This window comes from Fringilla coelebs, assembly GCF_963513975.1.
Source record: "Fringilla coelebs genome assembly, chromosome: 3".
Taxonomy (NCBI): Eukaryota; Metazoa; Chordata; class Aves; order Passeriformes; family Fringillidae; genus Fringilla; species Fringilla coelebs.
In genome coordinates, this window is record NC_140030.1 from 96,323,553 (window position 1) to 96,350,495 (window position 26,943).

Consider the following 26,943-nt stretch of genomic DNA (forward strand, 5'->3'; position numbering starts at 1 on the left):
GCATTGCTCCTCACAGTGTCAAGAACAGGCTGGCAGGGTTCCTGCACCAGAAACTCCAGCTCCACACCCATGCATGGAGCCACAGCAGCCAAACTGCTGAGCCTGACTGAGGCAAACACATCGAATCCTCTGCAAGAGCTACTCATTGGCTCTAATAAGAATTAAACACCAGTACTTACATGGCTGCAAACTTCATCCTAATGCACTCCTGCATGCAGGGGCCAAGGCTGAACCAGGGAGAGGATGCTGTGAGTCACGTTGGTGCAGCACAACCTTCCTCCCTGTAAAGGTGTTCAAACAAGAAAAGCAGTAACACGGAAGATCAACTTTGAATCAAGTCCTCCTTCCCTTCAGGCTGGGTCCCAAGCATGCAGCTTGCATACCACTAGTGAATAACACAGTGTTTATGGCCACAAACAGACTGCAAGGACCAACTTTTCAACCAGCCCCCAACCCTGCTGCTTCTGCTTTTGGTTCTCTGGTAAGAAAGGTTTTCTAACCTCCTCCCTCCTACCTAACAAGGGGCACCTGGAGAACACCTGGAAGAGGTTGGGCCCAAACACAAAGAGAGCGGGGAGGAGGGAACAGAGCAGCTTTGCTAAGGGACTTCCTTCCTTCCTTCTTTCCCAAAGCACAAAGGCTCCCAACCAGCAAATGGCACCCTCTCTGCCCAGCCACTCTCTCCCTTAGCTCCAGGAGCAGTCACAGTTCAAGAAGTTTTGCTTCCTGGGCAACTATCACTGCCAAGGGTGTTTTCAACAAAAGGACCAATAATAATCATAGAAAAGAAAAAAAATAAAATTCAACTCCAGTAGAAAAATAATTTAATAAAGGGATAAGTTTCAAGAAAATATCTGTATAGTAACAATATTTTAAGTAAAATGTCCTCAAAAATATACATGTCTAATATGACTATACATAAAGTTTTCCAACAGGTCCTGTTTTACACTTGGTTCAGTCCATGTAGGTTTTCATCTAGGAAAAGCCTTCACTGCTATCAGCCTTCCTGGGACAAATCAGTTTGCACAAGAGAATCACACAAAAAATGTTTTCTAACTCATTTTAGGCTTGTACAAATAAACTTTAGAGGTGGTAACAGTCCAGAACAGATCAGGTCATACCATATAGTTAAAAAAAAAGTGAATACAAACAAGGAAAGTGAAAGTCAGCTGCCCAAGGGACACTGTCAGGCAGAAACATCAGCCCTACAATACACACCATACAACACTGACACAGCTGGAAAAGGAGGGGCACGAAGGGAAGAAGGGCAAGAGGGAGGGGAAAATCCCAGGAGGACAATTCCCAGGAATTGTGGAACTGCTAAACAAGGGGGCTATAGAGAAGCCAGGGAAAAGCACACGTGACCAACATATGTCTAAAAACTGGACAATTTTGTAACATAGAAGATAAGCTAACTACAGGACTGTGAAAAGGAATCAGTGGAGATTGTTTATTTCTTATTTTTCCAAATGGCTACTGAGCTGTAGAAATAACAGGTCTGTTCCAAAAAGCCCTTACAATAGTGCTAATTCAGTTGAACCAGAAAGAAAAATCTGGTTACAGAGAGATGGAAGAGTACAGCAGAAAGTAAAGAAAGCACGTTCCACCAGCAGAGGACAGGAACGCAACGCTGAAGGGGAGATGCCAAAATAGAGAGATCAATGTTGTCAATGAGAGAGGTACAATGCCACAAAAAAAACAAACCAAAGGGAACAAAACAAAAACCCATCCCACAGAAAGAACATGGAAAATGGCTAAAGAAATAAAAGGACACACACTTTCCAAAAGATTTTTTGTTTTATAATCAAATTTCTTTTACATAGACAACTGAAACACACCAATATTTTGTGCGAAAAATATTTTTAAATAAACTTTGCTTGTTCTACATTTTTGTACATTCTGATATACATATGTAACAAGGTTTATGGCACTGTAACCAGGATCAAAATCATATAAAGGAACGAAATAATTGCTCTCATTTATCCTTTCTGAATCAAGCTGGCTGCTGTTGCACTATTAGACTTTAAAAATTATTATCTTATTATTAGTGGGCAGCCAACTCTTAATTGGTTTGAACACTCAAAACAAACCCCAAATTATTATTGCACAAGAAGCCAGTGAAGGCATATGGCATAGAATGATCGAAGTCCCTTACTGTTAAAACCTAACAGCCCAAAATAGAAAAATAGAACTGGAACATGAAACACACCAAATAAACTTTGTTTTCTTCTTTAGTTTGAGTCAGGAGTGTGAAAAGTGCCGTGCAGACTTTTAAGCTGCTCTGATTTCCTTTGCATCGGTGAGCATTTTGCTAGGTTATCTTTAGCAAAGCCTTTGCAGAACGAAGGCCCTTCTGTTTCAGGGAGGGTTTTTTCTGCTTTGTTTTGGCTATTTGTGTTTCATCTTCAACTTAGGTTTCTTCAGTCTATGAACCTGCACAGACTACTTAGCCATAAACTCTACAAGTAGCTGGAGAGGAGGGAAAAATAAAAATTAAAAGAAAAAAAGCCCAACATTTCTTCTTCCTGTTGTTTTTATTTTAAAAAGTACTCTTTTTGCTCTGAAGCCTCCCTGCTCTGCCGGTGCCTGAGAAGGAAATCACAACAGCATCCCAAATCCTGCAAAGTTCTTGGATCTTTTAAAAACCTTTCCTTACAAAAAAAAGGTTTTTATTCACAAAAAGTTTGCCACAAAACTCCCCTTCGAAAGCTAAAAAGAAAACCCCAGGACCCACCCATCACTGCCCCAAATCAGGTGAAGAACAGGTTCCGCCCCCTCGCAACGTGGCCGTCACACGACAGTCTCGACACCAATCAGCTTTGGTGTGAGGATGCGCGGGGTGACTCCATTGTTCAGGTCTTCTTCGAACTCCAGGAGCTGCCCCATAAAGTTAAGGTTGGGGGAAATGATTGGTCGTTTTCCTTTGACAAATTTGTAGGCATCCGTCATGGTCATGCGGGTGTGCTTCATCAGGTACGCGATAACGATGGTGGCCGATCGGGAGACACCAGCCTGGCAGTGGATGAGGAGACCCTTTCCACACTGATGAGCTTCCTCTGCAAATGAGACAGACAAAAGAAAGTAAGATTTCTGCCCATTTGTAAATCAGAACAAGCTCAGTGCAATTAAGAGTAACTTAATGTGAAAAGTCCCTTGATTTGATTACAAGCACAGCGGTGTCTCTTCCCCTTCCCCGCTAGCACATCTTCCCCTGAGGTTTCAGACATACTGAATGTGAAACCCCCAGTCCACTCTGACACTGAAAATCCTCGCATCCACTCTCTGCTCTGTATTAGTGAAACCATGCATTGAGAGATGCTGCTTCACTGCCAGGGAGCGTTTTGTGAGGAAGGCAAGGTCCATGATGAGGAACCTCAGGCTCCATTTCCACCTCAGTTGCAACACCACTGCATTATGTCAGCAGCTCAACCTCCTTGTTTTTCAGAGCAGGGGACCACTTCTAGAAACCAGGTATTCTCAGATTCAATTCATAACAATACATGTGTTTCAATGCCCTGTCCTCTGAAGCTTTACAAAAGTACTCTTGAAATGAGCCTCAGTGGGTGTCTCTGCTGTGGTGCCTCTGCAAAAGGAGGAGCTGGATACACGGATACACACACACTCCACCAAGATTAATCACTTACAGGGAGGCACCCTGGGCAGCATTTAGGGGGGACAGAGTCCTTCTAACCACATGCTAACAGGACATGAGAGAGGACAGTCACTCCCATACCATCCTCATCTGCCACAGCTCGCTGTTAAAACAGGAGACGGAACTTTCAGGAAGTAACACTTCAAACTACTTCTTTTATTTCAATCCGCAGGAGGAACATGAATTTAGTTTGCAGGTTTTGGCACGAATCCAACCCCACCAAGAGTACAGTTCAACCCACCCCACATGTTCAACCTGTACTGTGAGAGCATAAATGAAGCCAACTTCCCTCCAGACATTTTTGCCAGTTAGTATTTCAGAAAGCTGAAACTCTCTAACGCGTTTTGACACACATTCCCAGAGAGTTTCTGATGATTTCACTTCCTATAGCTTTAGTCTTAGCTAAACCTGGGGTTGGTTGTGGTTTTGTGAAGACATATTTAAAGAAACATAGGCCAACAATCCACTGTTTAAACATTTCCAAATCTTCTCAAATGCAATTTAAAGTTTAGGCTGAGGAAGGGAAAGCTTTGACCAGTTCCTTCCCCAGCTAGTTAATTTGAGAGGGAAAAAAAAAACTCAGTGGAGAAATATTTGTTTATTAAAACAAAGACAGACTCTCAAGCTGTAATTATTAAAAAGGAAGTAAAATGGGGTTTGAAATGGTTTTTAAACCTTTCCAGTGCAAAGCCAAACACCATCTTTCAGTGGTTTTGAGAACTCTAATCCTGCAATTCATGGGGATGAGGGGAGCAGAAATCTCTCTCTTGTACCTCAGAAACACCTCAGTGGAGCTTCACAATCTCTACCTAAGCTTAGCCTATTGCATCTCCTCATCTCATTGAACTCAAAGTTTAAGGTTTTACTGGATTTCTTGATACAGCTGTTTTCCTAGAGGATCAAAGCAAGGTTTCCTTTTCTCTGCCCTTCACCCAAACAAGTGCTCACCTTCCCAGGAACACAGTAACCAGCAGCTTACAGCACTGTCAGGGGAGCTGACAGCACTACTGGTACTGCAGGGACTGGCTTAGGAACGAAAGGGAAAATTTGAGTTAGAGATCCTTTGGTCCTTCACACTGTAGAAGACAAGCCCAAAGGTTCTATGGTAAAATTCACCTGAACTGCAGCATAAGCAGTGATTTCTCTATTCACCTCACTAAAGCAGTGTGGCTGCAGAGCACAGGCATCAGCACACGGCAACCCCCTGCCAAGACACAGCCAGGCAAGGCTGAGGAGCCGTCTGCTCGGAGCTGCCAGCCCTGCCCGGCACACAGCAGGGGCAGATGGGCTCACAGCAACCTGCTGAGCCTGGCCCTCCTGCCCTGGCACCTGGTCCCACAGCTGGGGCCAAGTCCTTGCCAAGCCTGAGTGCACCTGAGTGCAGGGCCAGCACAAAGGAGGGCAGGGAGGAACACAGCTCTGCACCCACCCCAGAACGGGGTCACTCGAGGACCTACACTGTGGTGCACACACAAGCACACTTCTTCCTTTGTCCAGTACTCCTCCATCAACCTGAATTATTGGTAAAGGAATTAGCGCAGTCTCAGCACAAGAAAATAGAATTTTATGTCAGTGGTTGCCCTGGCAAATTTCAGAAAACCTCTTAGGACACATTGGACACATTGCCTTGTGCTAGGGAAGCACCTTTACTATGCCACAAAAGCAGTGTCCACAAAGACGTCTAGAGGGGCAAGGAAAGGTCCTCAAAAGCTTTCAGTACCACATGCTGAAGTCCTCTCTGACCAGCCCTGCCTGAAGTGGCCATCTGGCTTTAGCCTAGCTGAGCATGGCCCCAAACTTGGCTGAGGGCTGTGCTGTATTGGTTGTAATGAGGTCTAGAACAACGCTGCTGGGTCACTTCTTCAGCAATCTACACAACAAGCTGTCTGTCTGTGGTGAACTCTCTCACACAGCCTACAGGGTTCAGAGGCTTATTAATGCAAGTTTTCATCACTATCCACTCAACCACACATACACTCTGAAGCTACAAATCTAATGGTGGAAACAAGCCAAGTGTGAAAGTTTTTCAGTTTTCTCATTAAGTTAGCAAAGACTGAGAGACCATTAAGAACAGTCACTATGAAAAACTGGCTGAAAGCCACTGTGGAAACTAGGAATGCAAAGGAATCAAAAAGAGAGGATGACAGAAGTCTCAATTCTGTGGGGTTTCCTGAATTTAGAAGCCTGAAGGTGGGTATTACTATCACAGGATAAAAACTGTAACCTCAGCCTACTTAACTGGGCCAGAGATGAGAAAGGACAGAAATATGAAGCGCTCAGCATTTCTGACAACCCAAACTAAAGGAAATATGGCCTTAACCAGCCTTCAGAGTTGTTGGCAAAGCCTAAAGTTCTCTCTAAATTGTTATGACGGGTAAAAATAATAACAATACAAAAACAAACAGGAGTATTTCCAGACAAGGGTAATTACCAATGAACTCAAAAGCCTCTTCAAAATACTGCCTGAGATTCTGCTTGTTGCTGTCAGTGGCTGGGAGCCGCTTGTAGTTGAACATGCCTTTCTCGTAATGGTACAGGGGCAGGTGAGTGGTCACGTTGATGACGTAGCCGATGTTCATCCGCTGCATCTTCTCCAAGTCCTGAGCATCGTGCTCGTTTCCGAGGAAGAGGAAAGGCAGGATGGGGGTGAGCTCAGCGTTCTCAATGTCTGGTGTGGTGGGGATGGACTGAGGTAGCACGGGGGGCACGGCGGAGGCACCGCCCCCTCCTCCCCCCTCGGGGCACTCTTGCAGCTGGAGTGAGTTGTCACAGAGGTTTTCATGGTTCTGCTTGAAACCGCTGAGGCCTCCTGGGAAGAGAGACCAAGCAGAGACTTTGGTTATTAGATACCCCAAGATTCCTTCAGAGCACACAGTGGGGCTAACAGGGGCTGGAGCTGGCTCTACTGTCCCCACCACCGCTGTAACAGTGTCACTGGGCTGTCGACAGCAAGGGTGGCATGAATCAGCAGCAGGCATTGTCCTCCCTCTGCGTGGCAGACGGTGCCAAGGAACAACAGAGCTCACAGACAAACATGCCTCTGTGCAACACCAGCCTGCTGAGGCTGCCTCACCTACCGGCCCATGCAACAAGGAAGGTGTTCCAAGAAAAGAACTTTACCAAAACTAAGGGGCCAAGGGGCTATCAGCACACTAGAGCAGAGCAGCAAGTCAGCTGGGACAGGTTTAGCTTTACCTGCCCTTTAGCAGGCCTGCAGGGAATGCCCCCACCCAAAAGCTCTGAGGGGGATGGGAGCAGCTCACCCCGGCATCGCTCCAGGGAGCAGCATGTACCCATCTGTGTGCCCAAACAAAAGAAAACCACTCCTTGCAACCTAGCAGCCACTGAGGTGCTTGCTTAACATCTGGCAAACAGCTCTCCTTTAGCTGCCCCGGCCACCTGAAAATATCAAGCAAGAGTTATTTTAAGGACATTAAAATGGATGGGGAAATGGATCTGAGGGGGGAAGGAGAAGTCAGTTTTTCAGTGAAGGAAGCTCATGCCTTCCCTGCTCTATTGCTGGCTTTTTCAATAATCATTTCCCTCCCCTTACTTTTTTTTTTTTTTTTTTTTTTTTTTTTTTTTTTGAGGGCGGCTTCACAGAGCTGGAGCAAGCAGAGTGGACCTTCTTTCTACACCTCACTCTGCACTGACATCAGCAGCAGGCTCCCCACCTGCCCAGTCTCCATGGCAATCCCATAAAGCACACAATGACATCAGCTGGCATGACATCAGCTCTTTGAGCGCAAACAATACAAGAACTACTACTTTGTGCAAGGCCTTTGCTAGGAGGCGGCGGCGTTCCTGGGAGCCGCTGATGTAATGCTAACAGGTGGCTCCTCTGAAAGAAAAGGGCGGAAAGAGGGGAAACGCAGGGATGCGTTCCCCCCCACCTCACGCACGGTGCTGTTCTACCGGGATACTCGAAGTCATGCTCAGCATTGACACGAGCCAAATGCTCAGGCTCAATTGCACTTCGTTAACTGCAAGCCAAAAAAAACCCAGGAGAGGGGAGAGCAACTCCGAAGTTACTTGAAAGAGCCACACTAGCCAAAATAAATGCAGAATGTCATCCTCCCAATAATGTTACTCGAAAGGAAAAAAAAAAGAGAGAGGCTATTTGTCTTTTCCATGCTCTTTCACAGCGATCCAGTGAAGGCGTTAAAGTGAAGCAAAATATGCTGCCACTCGGGCTCTGGATCAGACACAGCAATGGGTTTCAATGCCTACTGAGGGTTGCATCGAATGTCCAATTCAAGTGTCTGAGACATGCCTAGGCCCATTTTGGTGCCCTGTGCTGTATTTCAAGGGCACGAGGCACCCAGACTAGTTACAACCATCTGAGCCCCTGTAATGAAAGTGCCCTTTTCCACATCCAAACTCGTGTCCTTCACACACTATTAGTAATGTAATTTCCCTGAAATCCTTGAAATACCTACAAAATGCAGAATATTTCCCCTGCCTCAAAAATGTGCTTGTCTTCAGCTATTTCTGCTGTTTACAGGACACAAAGCAAACAGATTTGCCTTAAAGATCTCTATTCTCAAAGTTGTTATAACAGGTGATCAGGACAGAAAGTAGAGCAAGGACAAAAATTTGAGCTCAACTGCACCACCTGGCCTCAACAGCGCCTGAAAAGTCTTCTCAGTCCACTCAAGAAAACAAACAAGATGATGGTCCCCAAGCTGAAGATGTTTGAAGTCTCATCTAATAAACCAAATACAGCCCCAGCCTACAGTCTAGGCTAAAGGCTAAACCCGAACCCACATTCCCATCTTTCTGAATGGGCAAACAATCCATTCAGCTTGAATATTGCTGTTTAAACAATAACCACAGCATGCTGGGATTCCCAAGAAAACCCGTGAAAAAGTTTTTTTAGTGACCCCAGAGCCGAGCCAATGCTCATTTTCCACCTCTCTTGCTGACTTCTGGGAACAGGCAGCCCCAGCTGGAGGTAGGACCCCACTGGTTCATCACTCAGGTGGGGACACACTGATGGTGTGGGGGACCCCATCTTGCTTCACCAGCTGCCTTGTAAGACACAGCAGAATATCAGGGCAAAGGATGGGAAGGGACCCCAACTACAACACGCAGAAGATGCCCCAACAAGTGGAGTAGCCAGACATATACCTTCATTCACAATTTTTAATAGACATTTGCCAGTGTCACCATTCCTAACGTCAGTTCACATCCCCCACTCTCCTTGTTCATCTCCTCATGTGAGAGGAGAGTTAAAAAGTCAGTTCAAACAATATTTAAAGCAACTCTCAGAGCAAATGTAGCTGAAAGTACACGTTACTGGGGAGAGGATTACTAACCTGATCTGGCTCAGACATGCCAGCAAGGGAGGACTGGACAAGAACACTGGTACCCAGGAAAAGATGTAGCAAGTCATGGCAGCAAGCTGAACTCTAATCCAACAGCAGGAGCTTAGCTTGTATCTGTGCTGCCATATGAGTCATGCAGGTCCCAAAAAAGGACCCAGACACCTCCTGAGTGCTGTTCCATTCTCAACACACACGATCCTTGCGCAAACTAATTTATGATGCACTAGAGTAATTTAAGTGGCGCTCAAGCATGTAAAATGCTCAGGCTTTTCTTAAGTTTGAGACTACCTCCCAAAACAGGTCCAAGCAAAGTTAATAATGATCAGTCAGAAAGAGAGGGATGGATTTTCCACATGAAGGTAAATACAACATACAAAGTATTCAAATGCATCTGTATTCCCTTGGCAAGCAGCTGCTATTTCAGTTCATTTCAAGTCTTCATTTAGAAAGGGTAGAAAAGGTGGGAGAGAAGAGGCTGTACCCACACCAGAGGCCAACAAAAATCTCTTGCAAGCCTGGTCTAGGACTTGAATCATTAAACTCAGTAAGGTGCAAGACACCACTGCTACTGACCACAACTCCAGATCACAAGGAAGTTCAAGGCATGGATGCAGAGATGCCACCTGGGGTTGTAAAAGCTTGTTTTGTGGTTGACCCTTCCCAAGCCTTTCCAAACCTGGGGAATGAAGGAAGCATTACAGAGGGCAGTAACAGCACCTGTGGCCAAGAAGCACAACTTAGCAGAAGCCTTTTACTAGCACAAAAGCTGCATTTTAAAAGCAGCTTTTCAGATGCTGTTTGCAATATGGAAAAAGCCTTCATCATATAGAGACAACCTAAGTAGGGAGGCAACATAATATATCCACCAAGAAAGCCCATGGGAACTGTCATGGTTTGAGCTTCTCAAACCACAACAGGAACACATGGCAGTGCTACGGGAGCCACAGCCATGGAGCGTGGACTCAGGAGTGTAACTTCAGTGGCAAACCGAAATGCCAGCAGGCAGATGAGCCACTGATGGATGTCCATTTCAACAGGCTGTCCTGCCTGCAGCCCATCTCTCCTGGCTCTAAACACTCCACAGAGCTTGCAATGACTAAAGCATGGGGAAGTATGCCCAGCCAGTGGGATGCAGCCTGTGCATGGGCATGGACAACATCCCAAGTGCCTTTGCTCCATTCCAGAACAGCTGCTGGAGAGGTGTTTAGAGGGCTCGACCTACCCAGAGATGGACATATATGGACACTCAGCACTCTGGGGAACCCAAGGTATTTCTTCCATGAGAAAACCAATCGGTAAAGCAGAACCCTTAGCTGGTTATTTAGCCTTGCGTGGTATTTAGCAGAATACAACAGAACGCCAAGGGCTCTTTGCTCACCACTGATGCAAGACCCAGGTTGCAGAACCACTCTTGCAGTTGTAACTGCATGACATTTTCCAACATCCTGGCCTGCCAGAACAGTTAGTAAGTGACAACAGACTTTGGAGTGTCTGAGACCTCAAAACTTTTAGGGAAGCTTTAAGTCAGCACCGTACGTGCTCCAGCTATTTCCACTCATTTGTTCAAATTCTCTGCAGCCATCTGCCCATAAACATCTCACTTAATGCGCCTCAAACTCCCCCACCAGGCAGCACCCAAGCAGCAGCAGCACAAAGATTTTCTAGCTCCAAAGCCACCCAGGAGCCCAGAGCTCACACCAGCACTGCAAGACCAGGTGAGCAGCTGAACAGCAGCTGAAGCAGCTCTGAACAAATTAAAAAAGGCAAAAATCATGGGTCTGGCATTAAAGTCATGCTTAACACAGTGTCTGTCATTTGCCATCAGAAGAGGGCAAATACGATGTAAAACAAGCTCAAAAGGTACAGCAAGAATAAGGCAGCCAGCTTTTTATGAGAGACTATGGCCTTGAAATAGCATCATCTTCAAAGAAATCCAGAGAAACAAACCTTACCTGCACAAATTTATAAAAGTGGAATGACTGGTGGGGATTTGTTAGTTTGAGGGGATTTTTTTGTTTATTTGTACCATTGCAGCTTTTTAGTTTAGGGTTTTTGCTGTTTGTTGTTCAAGAATATTGAGAATTTAAGTACAAGGAGTACAGTAACACCTGGCCTCCTCTGTTTCTCCTTCAGCCACCGCTGCTGCTCTCTGGGTGCATGACTATATGCAAACAAGGATTTGGGTTCACAATATGCTTTGGCACATTTGCAATATGTTTCCTATCTGGAAACAGGCTCTTGCCCCATAGTTAAGGGACTAAATGACCTTGTTTCCTCTCCAGTGGGAGAGCTTACAGAGGCACAGCTACAGTCAAATACCCTCACCACAAACAAACACCTTTGCATTACCTCATCGGTGTGGATATACTTTGTTCTGAGCGTGGCAGGTACTGGGTGTTCCCACTCCCACTGCAAACAGGAACATACTTTTATACATGACAGACTGCAGATGTGGGAGACACATTTAGACTAAGCACGTGGTCTTAGGAGACAACCAGACCTTTTATATGCCTTTCTAAGCTGTCCAGGCGGATTTCTGGATCTGCTCATCCTTGATTACAATACCACAAAGCCATCTCAGAAAAAAATAGGGGAAAAAAAAAGAAAAGCAACGCGCACATAAGCAATAAGCACAAGAACAACAGAAATCCCTGGGAAGTATCACCAAAAGAGATGTTCAGTCTGTAAATTCCCCTCCTCTCGTGTTGCTGGGCTCTTGTGGGGTGTACAGCAGAGAAACTGGTGATACCACAGTTCTGGTCACCACAAGCTTTAGTCACTCAGCAGTGAAGCCAGGCTTTAAAACACCCACTCAGCATGTGCCCTGTCAGTACCACCACAGCAAACCCTGTGGCTGTGTTTGAGTGAGTTTATGGCTGAAATGTCACAGGGAGCATTCGGGGTACAGAACAGAGACTCTCAGACAATTGGTGTGTATCTGTTTAAGACAATGCTTTGAATTTGTGCAATACAGCCTGTTCCTTTAAACCTGTGACCTCATTTATTTACATTACTGCAGAAAAGCACTGCCAGAAGCAACAGCTGATGACAGTCTCATGTATTTTTCCACTAAGACAACAATTAAACTGCTCCTGTGTTATTAATGAACAGATGACTTTGTGTTAAGTTGATTCAAAGCACAGGATGCCTCAAGGTTAAGCACACGTGACTCCAGCATGTAAAAACAGAAGATAGGTATTGTCCAGACACTTTGCCCACCCAGGGCTCTCCTCCTTCCTCAGCCTCCTGGGCAGGAGGACCCAGGTCTCAAGGCCATCCCCACCATGCTGCCCACCAGCACCTAGAGGTCCTGCTGCAGGGTGGCACACTGGTACTGAGCCACCCCCACTGCAATGCCATCATGCGGGCTGCTCCTGCACCATGGGCCTTCTACCAAGGTAGATGCTGCTATACAGGTTGAAGCAGAATTCTGCCATTATAGGCCCAATCTGCTCCTAGGATATGGACAACGACCTAGACCATCTCTTCATACCACCAGCACAGCTATGGCTGCAGGTGTAGGTCTGCTGAGCACCAGGGAAACTGTCAGGGAGAGCATGGAGGCACTGGGGCTGCACCCATCGGGCACGGGACCTAAGGCCACCTTGCAGTAGAAGATGCAGCCATCACACTTGCTCACAGATGTTGCTGGAGTGATTTTAGCCATAACAAAGATGGTTCCGGGTGTATCCTGGGGATTATGCTCCGTTCATCCTGAGGAACTGAAAGAAGGGATGCTCAGATCTCAGAACAACACAAGACACACACTTTCCTTGCCCAAGCAGGGCTCTGCTTCCCAAACTTCTCCTAGAGCAACAGGGCCAATCCAAGCAGATCATGTAGGAGTGTTCCTACTCTGCAAAGGGATGGCCATCTCCTCACCACAGCTACAGCTGAGCAGTGCTCAAGGCTTGTCCTCACTGCAACCTTGCAGCGAGGGAAACCACTGCAGCAACCTTGACATGGCTGGAAATACTCTATTTGCCCACACAGCAGGAAGGGCAACTCCCTTATATCCACAGGGGTGGGGACCTATTGGACCACACTCAGCCAGGTGACATTAGTGAACTCCTCACCTGCCTGTGGGATGTTCCAAGGAAACCCTGCCATGGGGCTTTCCCTGTCAACCACACAGCATTCAGCAACAGCTGTGCTGCAAAAGATTAAGCTTTGAGCAAACATAAAAAAAGTAAAAGTAAACAGCACACACAAAGAACAGCTTCCACCTCGATACACTCAATCTAATCTAGTCTCTCCCTCGAACTGAGCTGCCAACAGCACTTCAAAAAAAAGGCAAAACTTTGCATTCCAAAGAACTTGCAAGGTCAGTTTTTTTCCATGTGGGAACTATCCTGAGAGGTCACGTTGTACACAAATTCTGGCCTAGAGGAGTCACAAGGACATCCTTGACACAAGGGCTTTGAGGTCCCTTTAGAAGTCAAGAGTGAGATGCTGGGTGAAGAGGAAAGGTTTCCCCTCAGCATCGAGGGACATGCACACATGTTTGCATGTTATTTCTAATTTTTTTTCACTATGGTTCACACCCCTCACCACAGCACATCCTCTCCCACTCGCTTTTGAGGTCCTTGGCCTCATCCACTTTTAATTTTTTCCTCTGACACCAGGCACAGCAAAGCTGGTTCTCCCAGGGTCACATCCTGCGGAGGCAGGTGAGAAGTCATCCAAAGCCCCTTCCCCTGCCAGACTGTGCCAGAGCTGCTGGCTCTGTCCAGATCCATTCTCATCTCCTCCCATCCCACCACCACCCATTTTCAACCACACCATCACCCCCAGGAGCCTCCCACACCCAACACATGACTTACTTTTTTCCACCATCAGCTTTCACCTCTTCACTTTTCCTCTTGTCATGACTACTAGATCATCTAAATCTATTCCATTTAGAAAAAAAAAAAAAATCTTTCTTCCTTCCTGTCATTAGGAAACATTTCTTGGATTTCAGTTTAAAATCTTGGATTCAGTTTCTTTATACTTTTTTTTGTCTTAAATTTAGGGGTTTTTCTCAGAACCTGAACACCCAAACAAACCCACATATGCCATCCATATCTCCCCTTTACCTGTCAGCTTTTCCAAGAGATGCTACTAACATTCGGGCTCATCAGCCTGTCTAGAAGCCACCTGAATACTTTGGGACCACCTCTCTGTATTCAAGACAGTGGTTCCAGCTTGTAACTGAAAATCTGCCCTACCCTATGGGACTGCTGAGTCTGCTTATTTCAAAATAAAAACTCAAGTATTCATGGGAAAATAAGCTAGCATTCTTCAAAAGCACTGTGTTATCCCTGGGGAGCGGTCAGGAAGGTGAAAGAGGAGAAGACCGGCTCTGAATTTTGGTACAAGGACTAAACTATACAAGAATGTAAACAGGAATAAGGCAAGAAACCTCACATCCCAAACACACTATGGCGACAATTCTGCAGCCACCAAGGAGGACTGGACGTACCCTCCCTGGAGGGCAAGCATTTATAGCAGAAATTCAAAATTAGTCACATTACAACTTCTCATGGCAAAAGTATGTGTTCCCATGGGGATGCAGGCTAACATGAAGTCCAATTAAATAATCACTGGAAATGTCAGCATAAACCCTGAAGGACTACATACTTCTACTGTGAAATGCTCCCACTGGAAATCATATTAACAAAAAGGTCATCAAGAAATGTTAAAGCTATGTATAAAAGAGGCAGGAGAAGTGAGAGGGGAGAGAACAGAAACTATTTCAATGCAATACAATACCACAAATGGTTTGCTATTGACAAAGAGCTATAGGTCTGTTTTCCCAGACAGAGGTAGAGCTGAGCAGATTTGCCCAAAACAGCAAGTTTCACTTGCTTTTTACCAGTTCCTGCCCTGGCCATCACCACATGCACCTCTCAAGCAAATGGCCTGGAAAGAGCCGGGACAGGGGCAGGATGCAGGCAGCTGTGGCTCAGCATGTCTGAGGAGGGAGAAGGGTCCCAGCCCTGTGTCAGACATGCGTAATCCTGCATGCGTAGGAGTGGACCTTTCTGTTTAATCTGCGTGTTTTAGAGAACACTGACATTTTCATGCTTCAGCCACCCATTTATTCTCTTTCCCCTTTTAAGGGCAACCTCTCCAGGACAGTTTCTTTCTAAAGACAGAGCAGGCTGCTTTGCTTCTCCTGAGGACAACACAGGATCTTTTCCAGTCCAAGCCACTGCTCCTCTGCATCAGAAACACCGGCACCATGCACATTAATATGAAAGGAAAACAGGGTGCTGATATACCACACCTTCATTTGGGAGTACCATCCATTCCTGATGAATTTAAACTCTTTTTAGACTGAAAGGTTTCGACCTTTTTATCTAGAAATAACAATATCTGGCTCTGATTTGACATTTTCTAACAAGGTATTCCAAAGCACATGAAGGAAAAACAAACAAAGCAAAGGATGGTGTCTTGACATATCTCAGTGCCACGGACTCCAAATTAAAAGCAACACACTACTGGAACTAGCATGGTGTATGCTAGCCCCCACTTTGACAAAAGCTTCAGGGCCAGCTCTGCTGGCACATACATCCCAGTCAAAATGGTCAAGGAACCAAGGCTAGCCCCCAAAAACCCCACAGGTACAGAGAAAGTTGACCCAGATTGCATCCATATTCTTCAGACTCAAGGCAAGAAGGAAGCAGGGAGAGGGGGAAGAGAAAAAGACATATTTACAGAGTCCAGAGCTAAACAGCAATAAAACAAGGACTATTTCCAGCTAGATGAAAATTAACCCTTGTGAGCAAATAAAACAGCTCCTTGTCTCCACTAATATTTCCTAGGAAACATGAGAATTGTGCTGTCCCTCAAGAGAGATGATGCTCTGCCTCCCTGGACTAACACCTATGAATTTAAGAATAATTTCATTTTAAACAATCAAAGTGGTTCTGTACCTAAAATATGCCAGCAAATTTTAAGCAGCAACAAAAGTCTTATTCTTAGCTCTCATCAACTGGACAGACAGAATCTCATTACCTTAACAGAAAACAAGAAGAATTAAGAGCCCAGCATCAACATAGTGCAGGTCAACTGCTCCAACAACAGCTTTTGCTTTAAAGCACTAGTGTTCAACTGCTTACATAAGGCTTAATACCACACTTTGGCATAATGAACTGGAGACAGCCAATTTGACTGATGTGATAGAAGCTAGAAGCTAGAAAGTTATCTTCTATTTTCTTTAAGCCATTGTAAAAAAAAAATATTTATATATGATAATTCATGTGTGGACAAAGAGTAACATTTGTTCTTCTTTTTATTACCTTTAATTAGAAGCAGCTCTTCTCTGTTGCAGTGAATCAAGTGGGAATTTATCCAGGCATGCTGTAGACTTTTTAAAGCTAGGGCATAGTAAAAGAGTTGGAGCCAATGTGTTCACATCTCTATTATTATTCTCTTAATTTATATTTTCCAATTTACTCCTTCAAAGCCCTGATCTCAGAAGCAGGGTGTTGCATGCACACAAAGCAGCACTTAACCCTGGCAGGATTAGTGGCTCCCAAGCCCTCCCACCCAGTAGGAGCATTCCTGTCCTCCAGCAGCAGGTAATGACACATTTACAGCTCCCTCCTGACCTCACCATGCCCAGACCCTCCAGGGGGGACAGCCCAGTGCAGAAGTTCCCACTGCAGGAGCTAGACAAAGGGGGGCATTGCTCCAGGCAGCAGCAATCAGAAGCTCATCCCTTCAAGCCAGAGGGACTAGGTGGCACCTAGACCTACAGGGTCCCCCCAGTTGCTCCCTGCAGACTGGCCAGTTTAGGTCTCTCTGCACACACTCTCGTGGCACAGGCTCACTGAAACCAAGTGCCAGGAGATCAGAAGCGTGTGCCCCTTCCTGATCTAGCTCTTTTTACTGGGAGCAGAGCATTCCTTTGAAAAGGAGGCAACTCCCTCACCCAAGCAGATAAACACATGAAGATGAACCTCAATTTTATAAAAAAAGTACCTGGAGGCAAATCAGGGCCTAAAATTTGCAAAATGATGTGCAAAAATGCGCTATCAAGGGAAGAGGGCGCTCCTAAATCCATCTCCCACTTTCAGCAGCAGGCAGCTGTGTTGTCCCAGGGCACCACTGTGACTGGATGTAGCCAGGGTCAAACACACTTAACGCCAATGGCAGCAAGAGAGATAAGCTCTGTGTAACTAAGGATGCAAAGGGCATTAAAAAAAAAAAAACAAACAACAACCAACCAAGAAACCCACAACAAAACAAAAAAAACCCCCAACAAATCAGATGAAAATAACTTCTCTATGCCACATGGCAAGTTTGTCGTGTGCACTTTTTCAGAGCTCCCCTGGCCAGGAGACTGCCCTGCTATCTAGGCCCAGATTTATCCCTCTAGTCCAGTTCCTCCCTTTTTGTACCACATGGTGGATGGACTTGCTTCTCCATCTCTCCCCCTTTTCTTCTAGCCCCCAAAATGCTGCTCCAGAACTAGGTCAGAGACCACCTCCTGGTAGGACACAGGCCCATGGGGAATCAGCATCTTTCTAAGCAGCAGAGGACACACCAAAAACAACCTTCAAAATGCTCCCAGATGTGAGGCTGCCTTCAACATAGATACTAATTGAAGCAAAGAGTTTCCTGTACTAAAAAGTCACAAGGTTTTTAAACAAAATGAAACAACAAAACCCCCAAGCTTCACTACTGAACCACAGAGCATTCATCAACACACTGTGCAGAGACCATGAGCACCCCTGGACTTTCCAGCTGCAAAAACACGTCCCCTGAATGCCTCGTGCCTCCTGCCCACAGCAGTCCCCGTTCTGCCTTGGCACAAGAGTGTCCTGACTGGCACTGCCAGGGCTGGTGGCTGAACCCAAGAGCAGTAATGCACATTTCAGCTTTCCCACAACCCTCAACACTCAAGGGATCAAGGGCAGGAAAAAGGCCTGCCAGAGGAAGCTGAGGCAAATGCAATGTTTAAGACAGCACCTTGATCCCACCTCCTCTCAACTGGACTCTTTGCAGCCTTTACTTTTCTATGGGGCAGGGAAAGGTGACATCCAGGATATATATATATATATATATATATATATATATATATATATATATATATACTGCTCTTCTCTAAGCCCCAGCTTACCAAACACCTTTATGATAACAACAAATTAACTTTTACAGTACAGAGGTGTTTAAAAAACTGCTTCAGACTGATTCAGGTGAGAACTTAGACTCAAAGCTTCAGAAAAACAGCTGCTCACAGTAATTCGGGTCGGCCTTGTGATTTCTGTAGCCAGCACTCTCCCAGGCCCACCAGGGACTTCCCAACAAGGCCAAAGCACCACACAAAATCTTATCTCACACACAGAGGGACAATGCATTAGGTTATCTTCAGATTACCATAATCTATTTATTTAAACAGCATGACTTCTATAGCCCCTGCAACCTGATGCTGAATATTTGAGAGGTGCTTGCCTCCTGGCTGGCTGGTGAAATTGCAGAGCAGGGAAACACTGAGACGTATGCATGCTGATTATATTTATGGCATTTCTTCACTTTTGAGTTGTTTGCATAAATAACAACCCCTAACAATAATGGGGCTTTTCACAGAGTAAAGAGTCATAGCCTAAAGACAAGGGATGTGCCCCCACTTAAAACGCACCAAAAAGCCAAGGCAATCTCACTAAAAACTTCTGTGCTCATAAGTGTAGTGAAAACTTCGGCTGCTCCTTTGGAAGCAAATCACACATGAACAGGTCTAAAAAACTTTTTTTAAAAATAGCCCATCTGTATTAGTTAAGATCCAGACACCATTCAAACCTCAAACACAGCTACCCTTCCAGCCCGAGCCTCTCAAAAGGTTGTGTTCACCTCGAGAACAAAAAGCCAGAAGATAGACAAGCACACCAACCTAGAGAGATTTCAGTAGAGGAAATTCTCTGGCAGGGCAAGGGTAAGGGCAGCACATGAGGCATTCAGCTAATTATAATCCAACATCTACCTATCAGGAACATCATAGGGAGTGTTACCCCAGTTCACACAGAACTGGAACCAGATTTTTCTTTACAGGCATCAGAGAGGTTTGCTTAATGTAACATTTTGCTTCTTAACACTTAGTTCTTAGTTCCAAGGGTATAAGAAACTGGGGAGCCAAATACAGGGCCGGGGTGGGGGGGGAGGGGAGGGAAAATCTCCTTTCTGTTCCTCCCTTTCCAAGACACTGTCATTGCTCTCTTCCCAAGGACAGTTAAAATGTGATAGGCACCATGCACGCCAGCACAGCAAAGTCTCAAATGCCATAATCTCAGAGAAAATGCCACATTTACCATTACTGTTGAATAGGCAAAGTGTAGAGGTACCTCTCCTCTGCAGAAGTATACTCTCAAAATATGTCAAAGACCCTGGTCACGAGCCAGACCATCATCCCAATTTGTCTATATGCAAAAGGTAATGACACATACAAACAATTTTCTAGTGTGATGGCCAAGAATATTATTTATTCCAGTAGAATGATACTTTAAGCATCAGCAATCAGAGCCTGAACACTGAAGATGAAATCTCCCCCCTGACAGAGCTAGCAGAAGCTTTTCCCCAGTGACTGATAGGGCCAGCTCCCCTCTGCAGCACAGAGGGAACACATTTTATTTTTAAATGTTAAGTGACTCATGTGAAATGTCCAGCGTTTTTAAAACTACACATTTCCCTATTACAACCATGACCTAATACTTATTCAGTGGAGATCTCTGGTGGAAATAAGTGCCAGGCACATGTTTTGTTGGTCAGCTGGATTTGTTGACCATTACATCAAGTTTTACTTTCAAATACACTTGTGCAGTGTAATCCAATTAGGGTTTAAAGCAACACTGACACTGTTAAATTCTATAATTGACAAAAGTAATAATTAAGGTATTTGTACAAGTTATGACCAGGTCAGGTATTTCAAAGGCAGCTGATCACAGCATTTACATGAATGTAAGAGAACATAAAACAAGTAATTTCTCCTTCTGTAAGGATCTCAGTCCCTCCGTAGTTGTTTCAACTTTGCTGATATGTGACTCTGGTGTGGTAAGAGATCTGAAACTATTCTTAGACCATGGCAGAAAGCATGAAGTGGTTTCTTGGCAGGTCTTACATTCCCCACTATAAGGAGAGCATAAATAAGCTCCTCAGACCGTGAACAAGAACAAAGAAAGAACCAGGTTTTATGGAGGAACCAGCTGGTTCCTCCCCATCTCCTTTGCAGAAGTCCAGCCATGAGTTTACAGCATATAGTGGGAATTGAAAAAAAAGAAAAGCCAAATCATATTTTTCACCTCCGCTTTTAAATTCCTTGAAGTCAAACACAGAAGCCTCTACAAACTAAAACACAAGACTTAAACAGGATCACAAGTCTCCTGCTGCTGGGTCTTGAGGGAAGAGGACGAATGGCAGGATGGAGACAATGCCACTGGGCCCTGGTCAGGAAGACAAAGGCAAATCCTCTTGTGTTAAAAGCTGCCAAGATGTGCTGGGATAGATGCTTCAATTTTTCATTTTATTTTCCTTTGTAGATTGAATTTAGCTTGTGGGGAAAAAAAAAAAAAAAGCTAAACTCCAAGCCTAAATGTTTCAGTGATGGAAAATGAGTACTTTTCATCTGAATGCAAATGAATTTCCCCTTTCCATTTTGAGGTCCCAGTAGCAAACTCAAGCACACAAGCCCCCAAGACTCAAGGAAACTTTTGCTATGAGCTGAGGTGCTCAGGAAAGGCAGAGATGCCTCACTGTTGGGTTTGCAGGAGGGAAAGGGGTACAGCCCCACCATGGAGGGCCAGGGCTGCTGACCCAGCCTGGGGTCACAGCACCATGCTCTTCCCCTCCTCAAATTCAGCTTTGACATTGGCCTCGAGCAGAAAGGGACACTGGGCTCATATCACCGGCCCCCTCTCCATTCTAATGCTAAGAAAAAAAAAAAAAAAGAAAAAAAAAAGCATCCTCAAAAAGTGAGGCCTTTAGTTTTCAACAACCATGGAATACCATGGTCATGTGGTGTTGGGGGAAATATGACTTCTTCCTTTTTTGTTTATAAACAGGCTGAGCAGCAGCTTTAGCCAGGACAAATCAGGCTGCTACAGTCCATGTAGCAGGACTGCAAAACACAGGATTCTTATGGGTTTATTTTTTGGAAAAATAGACGATTTATGCCTGCTCAAGTGTTGCTGTGCCTCGTGGCAAAAGAAATAAGCAATCTTTCTTAAGAGCTTAAATCGAAATTATGCATATGTTACATTTATGACCCAAAAATAGTTAAAGGAAGTAGCAAGGAGAGGCACGGATAGTCTTAAAATCTTCCATGCCACAGCGTACACGAAACCCTGCCTTGTCACAGCGCTAGTTTATACACTGGTCTGCTACATTAAAAATAAACCAGACCACCTCTTTTTAACTCATGCCTAATAAGGCACACCATACATACATTTATCACGGCCCGGCCTTGGAAAGCAGCAGAGGGTTTCTGTGCTGCTTGAAAAGCCTGGGGCACCTCGAAGCGGCTCGCCTGCGGGGCCGGGTGCTGTCAGGCAGGGCAGGGACCCAAGCCCCTCTCCCGGGACGTGCCAGCGTGCCCCGAGAGCGGCAGCGGGGCTGACAGGCAGCACCAAACATGGAGAAGGTGGCACGGCTCCGGGGGGACGGGACTTGGACAGCCCGGCTAGCAACAGCCCGGTGTTTGCAAACACAACACGGGGGATCAGATGGGCCGGCCATAAATTAGGGCTGGGCAGCGCTAAGCGAGAGAAATCACTCAAAGTAACAGACCCAGGCAAAAAGGGTTCCCCGGCCACCCCCAGTTTCGCTTTAGCACCTGAACACAGGGACGGGGATGCGCCAGCTCCTGGGCGGCTGAAGCACGACGGAAAAAACGCTACTTGTCAAGTGACACTAAATAACGAGTGCTTCCAGCGTCACGCCCCCAGCTCGGAAAGTAGCCATAACCTTCCTAAATGCAGCTTTATCCATGCTCAACTCCACCTGACCCCAGCTGGAGCCCCATTCGAAGAATGGGAGGGGAGTTACGGTGATGGGGGGAGCTCCTCACTACAGGCTCCCCGAGGTGAGGTCTGCTCCAGCCCAGCTCATCACTATATTCAAAAAGCAAAGGATTTGGGCTTTCTGTCTTCTGGCACACTTCCAGATCTGTTCACAGGCCAGTTTGGGGAAGAGATTTCTGCTAGGCAGGGCTTTGAGGTAACATTTCTCAGTGTCTGAAAACCAAAAACTGCCCAAGGACTGCCACAGCACCTGGTTAAACCCAGAGCGGCACACAGAGATGGAGAAGGGGCAGCCACAATCTGCCCACGGGGCCCAACAGCTCAGCGCTGCCCAGTTACTGCTCTGCAGCTTCATCTCAGCCATGATCTCATTCCAGGTACTGAAGAAGTACCATGCAAGGTTCAGAAAAGCTACAGTACAGACAACACCTTCAGCACTCCACTTTTCTAAAGACAGGAAGGCTTGCGGACTACAACCACAAACCCAGCTGCAAAGGCTGTACAACAGAAGGACTACCACCAGAAAGGCACAACTCCAGCGACAGCCTCGTTCTGCCAAGCGCCTCATCTCCTTCTTCTACAGATGAAGGGCATCGTCATGACCCCAGAGACTCAATAAAAGCATACTGGGATCCTGTAGCAAGTATCAAAACAAGCCCAGCTCTTGCCAGGAGCAAGGGGACAGTTCAGCAATTTCAAGCTTCCACAAGATACACACACAGAGGAGTACCTCACAGGATCCCTAGGTCCTACAAAGCCATGAAACTCAGCTGAGGAAAAGGGAAAAAGTACCAGCCCGCTCCATTCTCCTGCCACACTGTGCAGGTTGGAAGTAGCAAGCTGCACAGGAAAATTAAGCAAATTAAATACATACAGTATGAGCTAAACAGCAAATCCTTCCATAGTTTCCCACTGCCACAGCCAGTCTCTGCCAACCATGCCTCCGAATGGCATAAGCACCCAGGGGAAAGGAAATTTAATCTAGAGGACAGCATTGTTATAAATAGGATCTCAAGAACAAAGTGAAGAAAGGGAAGTGTCCTTGGATGATGCCTTAATTGGTGGGGCTCATCTCCACCAGAGCATTAAGGGATAAACCAAACTCCATATTAAAACAGGAGCCTTTACAGGAAGGCCATGTACATACATAAGCACTCATACACAGAAACACCCCACTTTTCAGATCACCTTTTAAACAAATAATGTCCCCCTGTCCATTATTCTGACCCCATATCACCAAAACTAGGCTTGATTGCTCAGGTTGTGACTGGTCCATGACACAATGCCTCAGAACAAGTGACCTCCCTCATCTTTCCTCCCCCCTCCTTCTACTCTCCCACTGTCCAGCTCCAGCACCTATGAGTGCAGTTTTACATGGACTAAAATAAGGCTGCTAAGTAAAGGTCAGTCTGACAAGCTAAAAGAGACGTATCCCCTCCTGGACCTCTGCTCCTTGGGCTATAAATACTCAGAATAAGCACTGGGGGAAACTCTTTGTTTGCACAGACAGACACCAGGAAGCACATTTCCTCCTCCTTGCACTTCTCACCCCTCCTGCTAATCAAGGACAACATCCAGAGAAAAGCAAGCATCTCTCTGGTACCAGCTCCATGCTTTGTCCATGGAAGGCATTTGCTTTGCCACTGGCGACTTGAGGCACACAGGCCTTCCCAGAGATAAACAGATGCTTTCAAGGTGCAACCATCAGCAAGGCTGACAGCAGAGAGTACACACTGCAAAGCAAACCAACACACTGTGTCTGGGCAACGAGAAGGATTACCTTTTAGGACTAACGGCTCCTTGCCTTCTCGCTTGAGTGACTCCAGCACTATGTGGAGTGGCTGGGAAGGCATCACCCTGCTTGGCTCATTGGTATTCTCATCATAAACTACAATTTCTTTGGAAAAGATTCTCTTGAAGGAGTCCTTGCCTTCCCGGCAGGAGATCAAGTCCAAGACTGTGATCTTGCCCTGCTGGAGCCTTCTCCGGCTGATCTTGTCAGAACAGTTAATGTGGACAGCCCCTTGAATGTGGCTCTTATTATACTCCATGAAGGGCCTGCAGTCAATGATGACAGGCCCTTGGTTCTGTTGGTGGCTCTTGCTGCATTTGGTCATCTTCTTGGCCAGATCATTGGGGTAGATGATTTTGATGCTGGCAAGTTGCTTGGTGCCGCCCGAGACAGGGCTCCCCACTCCGCCCAGCGGGCTCAGGCTGCCGGCGTTCTCATTGCTGTTGACCATTTGGTTGGCAGGGCAGGCGGGGGAGGCTCCGGCGTGGATGCTGCTGGTGCTCGCTTGAGTTTGGGCCTGAGTGTCCTTGTCGTACGTTGCCACAGTGCAGCAACTGGCACTGCTGCATCCACAACTCAGGGAGCGTGCAGAGCCGTTGGATGAGGGCATATACGTGAGATTAGCAGTCTTCAGGGACACGACAGCTGCACCGAGCAAACTGGAGTGGCTCTCACCAGCAGAGGAAGCAGGTTCAAGGAAGCTGGAGTCTAAACACAGGTTGAGATCCTGAGGTCTCACTGGCCTCGAAAGTGCCACTACTACCCTGTCGTCTAAAGGAGATGGAGGCATGAGGAGGCTGAGCACTAGCAATTTAAGAAGAACTCAAGATCACCCTGAAAAAGAAAGAGCAGAAGGGAAAGAAGAAAAAAGGTGATGAAAACAGATCATGAAATCACATAAACCGACAGATCCAGGAACTTATTTTGCCGGCACCCATTATCGCTGACCTAACAACCCCTTCTGACAGTTACCAGCTCACAGTAGCTGCTAAAAAGCCTTTTTGGTGCTGCAGAGAATACTTCAGCTATCTGCATGTGCACCCAAGGCACGCAGAATCCACACGAGCAGCCTGGACTGTGCACTGACACCCAGGAGAAGGCATTTAGCTACATGCAGACGGTACTGAGCTATTTCAAAACCCCAGGCTGCAAGACTCACCACTGATAATGACAGAGGCATGTTCCCTTATCCCGTTGGTCACTGAAAAGGAAGCAACTACTGGGCTGAGTCCCCTACAGAGAGTAACACGTAAGAGCTGTATAGCTGAATGTGTCAGGGGTGATATGCAACTTTTCCAGCATGCTAGAATAAAATTAGCCTGTGAATAAATTTTCTGAGACAGTTACAAACTTGAACACATAAGGCTAAACAAAAAGTACCCAATAGAAAACAAAAAAATTAGCTTCTGGCGATCCTAACAAGCGTGCACCTTGCACTTCCCTCCCCCTGTTAGAGGTGAGTCCAATCCCAGTTAAACCGCTAGCTCCAGGCTCGCGAAGTCTGCTGTTCTCCAGCAGTCCTTGAGGTAAATTCCCGCTCTCCACCACGTTTCACAGCTTATTCTAAGAGTGGTCCCCCCTGCCCCAGCCAAGGTCACTGCCTACCCCACCTTTACCTTCCCATTTGCTAAGACGCAGCACGCAGGATTTGAATCCCCCCGTTTCTACTCGGCAGACAACGAAGACGACAGGAGCAAAATACCCAAAGCCAGCCCTGACAGTGCGTCACCTTCACCAGCAACTTTGGGAGCAGCCGCAGCTCTCTCTGAAAAACCCATCCCAGCAGCAACTTCACCAACTCCAGCCAGCCCCCGGAGCGCGGCGAGCTCCCCCTCGCAGCTCCCGTTTGCGGCCCCGGCCGGCTCTGCACCGGGCCGGCTCGGAGATGTCCATCCGGAATAGGGGATGGCCGGGGAGCACTGCCACCCCCAGCAGCCGCCGCTCTACCTAGCGGACCCGCGGGCACCTCCGGAGCGCGGAAAGGCGCCGCGACCCGCCCGCCCGGGCACGGCGGAGGTGCCACGGCTGGGCAGAGCGGGATGGGCGGCGGCTCCCTCGAGGCTTTCCCAGCCCGTTCTTCTCCCAACCCTCCCCTCGCCCTATTTTAGGATAAGAACTAGGATAAGGGCGCCTCGAGCGCATTCGCCTGACGCAGTTAAAATTTTTAAATAAACGAGGGAGACAACCCAGTTATCCCAGCGAGGGGAGACGACGAAAGAGCCCACGAGAAGCGGGAAGCTAAAGTTTTGCCCCCGATCGCAGGGAGCCGGGGCTACCGCCAGTCGCGCGGCGGGCCGGGCCGGCGCTCCCCACCGCGGCAGCCCTGGCGCGGGCTCCCGCAGCCGCGGCCCCAGCTCCGCGCCGCGCCCCGCGAGGCTCGGGCTGGGCTGCCCCGCACTCACCGGCGCGTCGCGCTCCGGCCCGGTGCGCGGAGGTGGCGGCGGCCGCCGCGGGAGGAGCCGCTGGTGCCGGTGCGTGTCGCGCCCGCTGCCCCGCGCGCCGCCCGCCCCGCGCGCCGCGCACCAGCCGCACCATCCTCGTTACTTTCTCTTTTGCTACCGCGTAAATGTACGGCGCGGCGGGGGCGGGGCCCGCGCCGACGGGCGGCGGCGCCGACCAATCGAAGCCCGGGGGCCGGCCCGGAGGCGGGGATGTGACGTCATCGACAGCCAATGGAGAGGGCGCAGCACCGGCCCCGCGCCCCGGGGCAGCCGCTGCTCCCCGCGGACGGGCGGGGGCGGTCCGCGCGCGCGGCCCCGCGACAGCGCCCCCCGCAGGACGGGGAGCGCCCGGGAGAGCCCCGCGCTCGGCCGGGACCCGCGGGAACGGGGCAGCGGCCCCAGCTACGGGGACCGGGAGAGCATCAGCCCCGCTCCCGGTGCGCGGCGGCAGCGGGCAGTGCTTCCCGTCGGCCCCAGCCCCGCCGCAAGAGGCTCGGCAGTGAACGAGCGGCGCCAACACGAGAGGATGCTGTATAGGTGCTTTTCCAAGCAGTCCTTCCCTGTCAGAAACAAGCCCGCCTAAGGTACTCGGGAGGAGGAAAACCCAGCAACCACATCTCCTCCTGGGTCAGTCCATCACGCATCAATCTGCCAAGGCAGAGAGAGGGAAAGTGTCATCTCCATCCTACCAGTCCACCCTGACCATGGGAGCAACCAGAGAGTTTCACCCACAGCC

The 26,943-nt window shown here is 47.5% G+C and overlaps 1 protein-coding gene across 4 annotated transcripts; it reads right to left on the bottom strand.

The window, feature by feature from the left end:
* Positions 1-807: 807 nt before the first annotated feature.
* On the bottom strand, positions 808-26,311 carry DUSP10 (dual specificity phosphatase 10). 4 transcript variants are annotated; one of them, XM_084202464.1, is made up of 4 exons: positions 26,169-26,311; positions 23,755-24,600; positions 6,084-6,461; positions 808-3,056 (listed from the first exon to the last, which is right to left on the bottom strand). In XM_084202464.1, exons 2-4 carry the CDS (start codon positions 24,554-24,556, stop codon positions 2,791-2,793), a joined length of 1,446 nt encoding a protein of 481 aa, XP_084058590.1. In that variant the 5' UTR covers positions 24,557-24,600; positions 26,169-26,311; the 3' UTR covers positions 808-2,790. The 4 variants fall into 4 exon arrangements, with proteins under 4 accessions (XP_084058590.1, XP_084058593.1, XP_084058591.1 ...); XM_084202467.1 differs by lacking the exon at positions 26,169-26,311 and adding an exon at positions 25,496-25,562; XM_084202465.1 differs by lacking the exon at positions 26,169-26,311 and adding an exon at positions 25,383-25,491.
* Between the last annotated feature and the right edge of the window lie 632 nt (positions 26,312-26,943).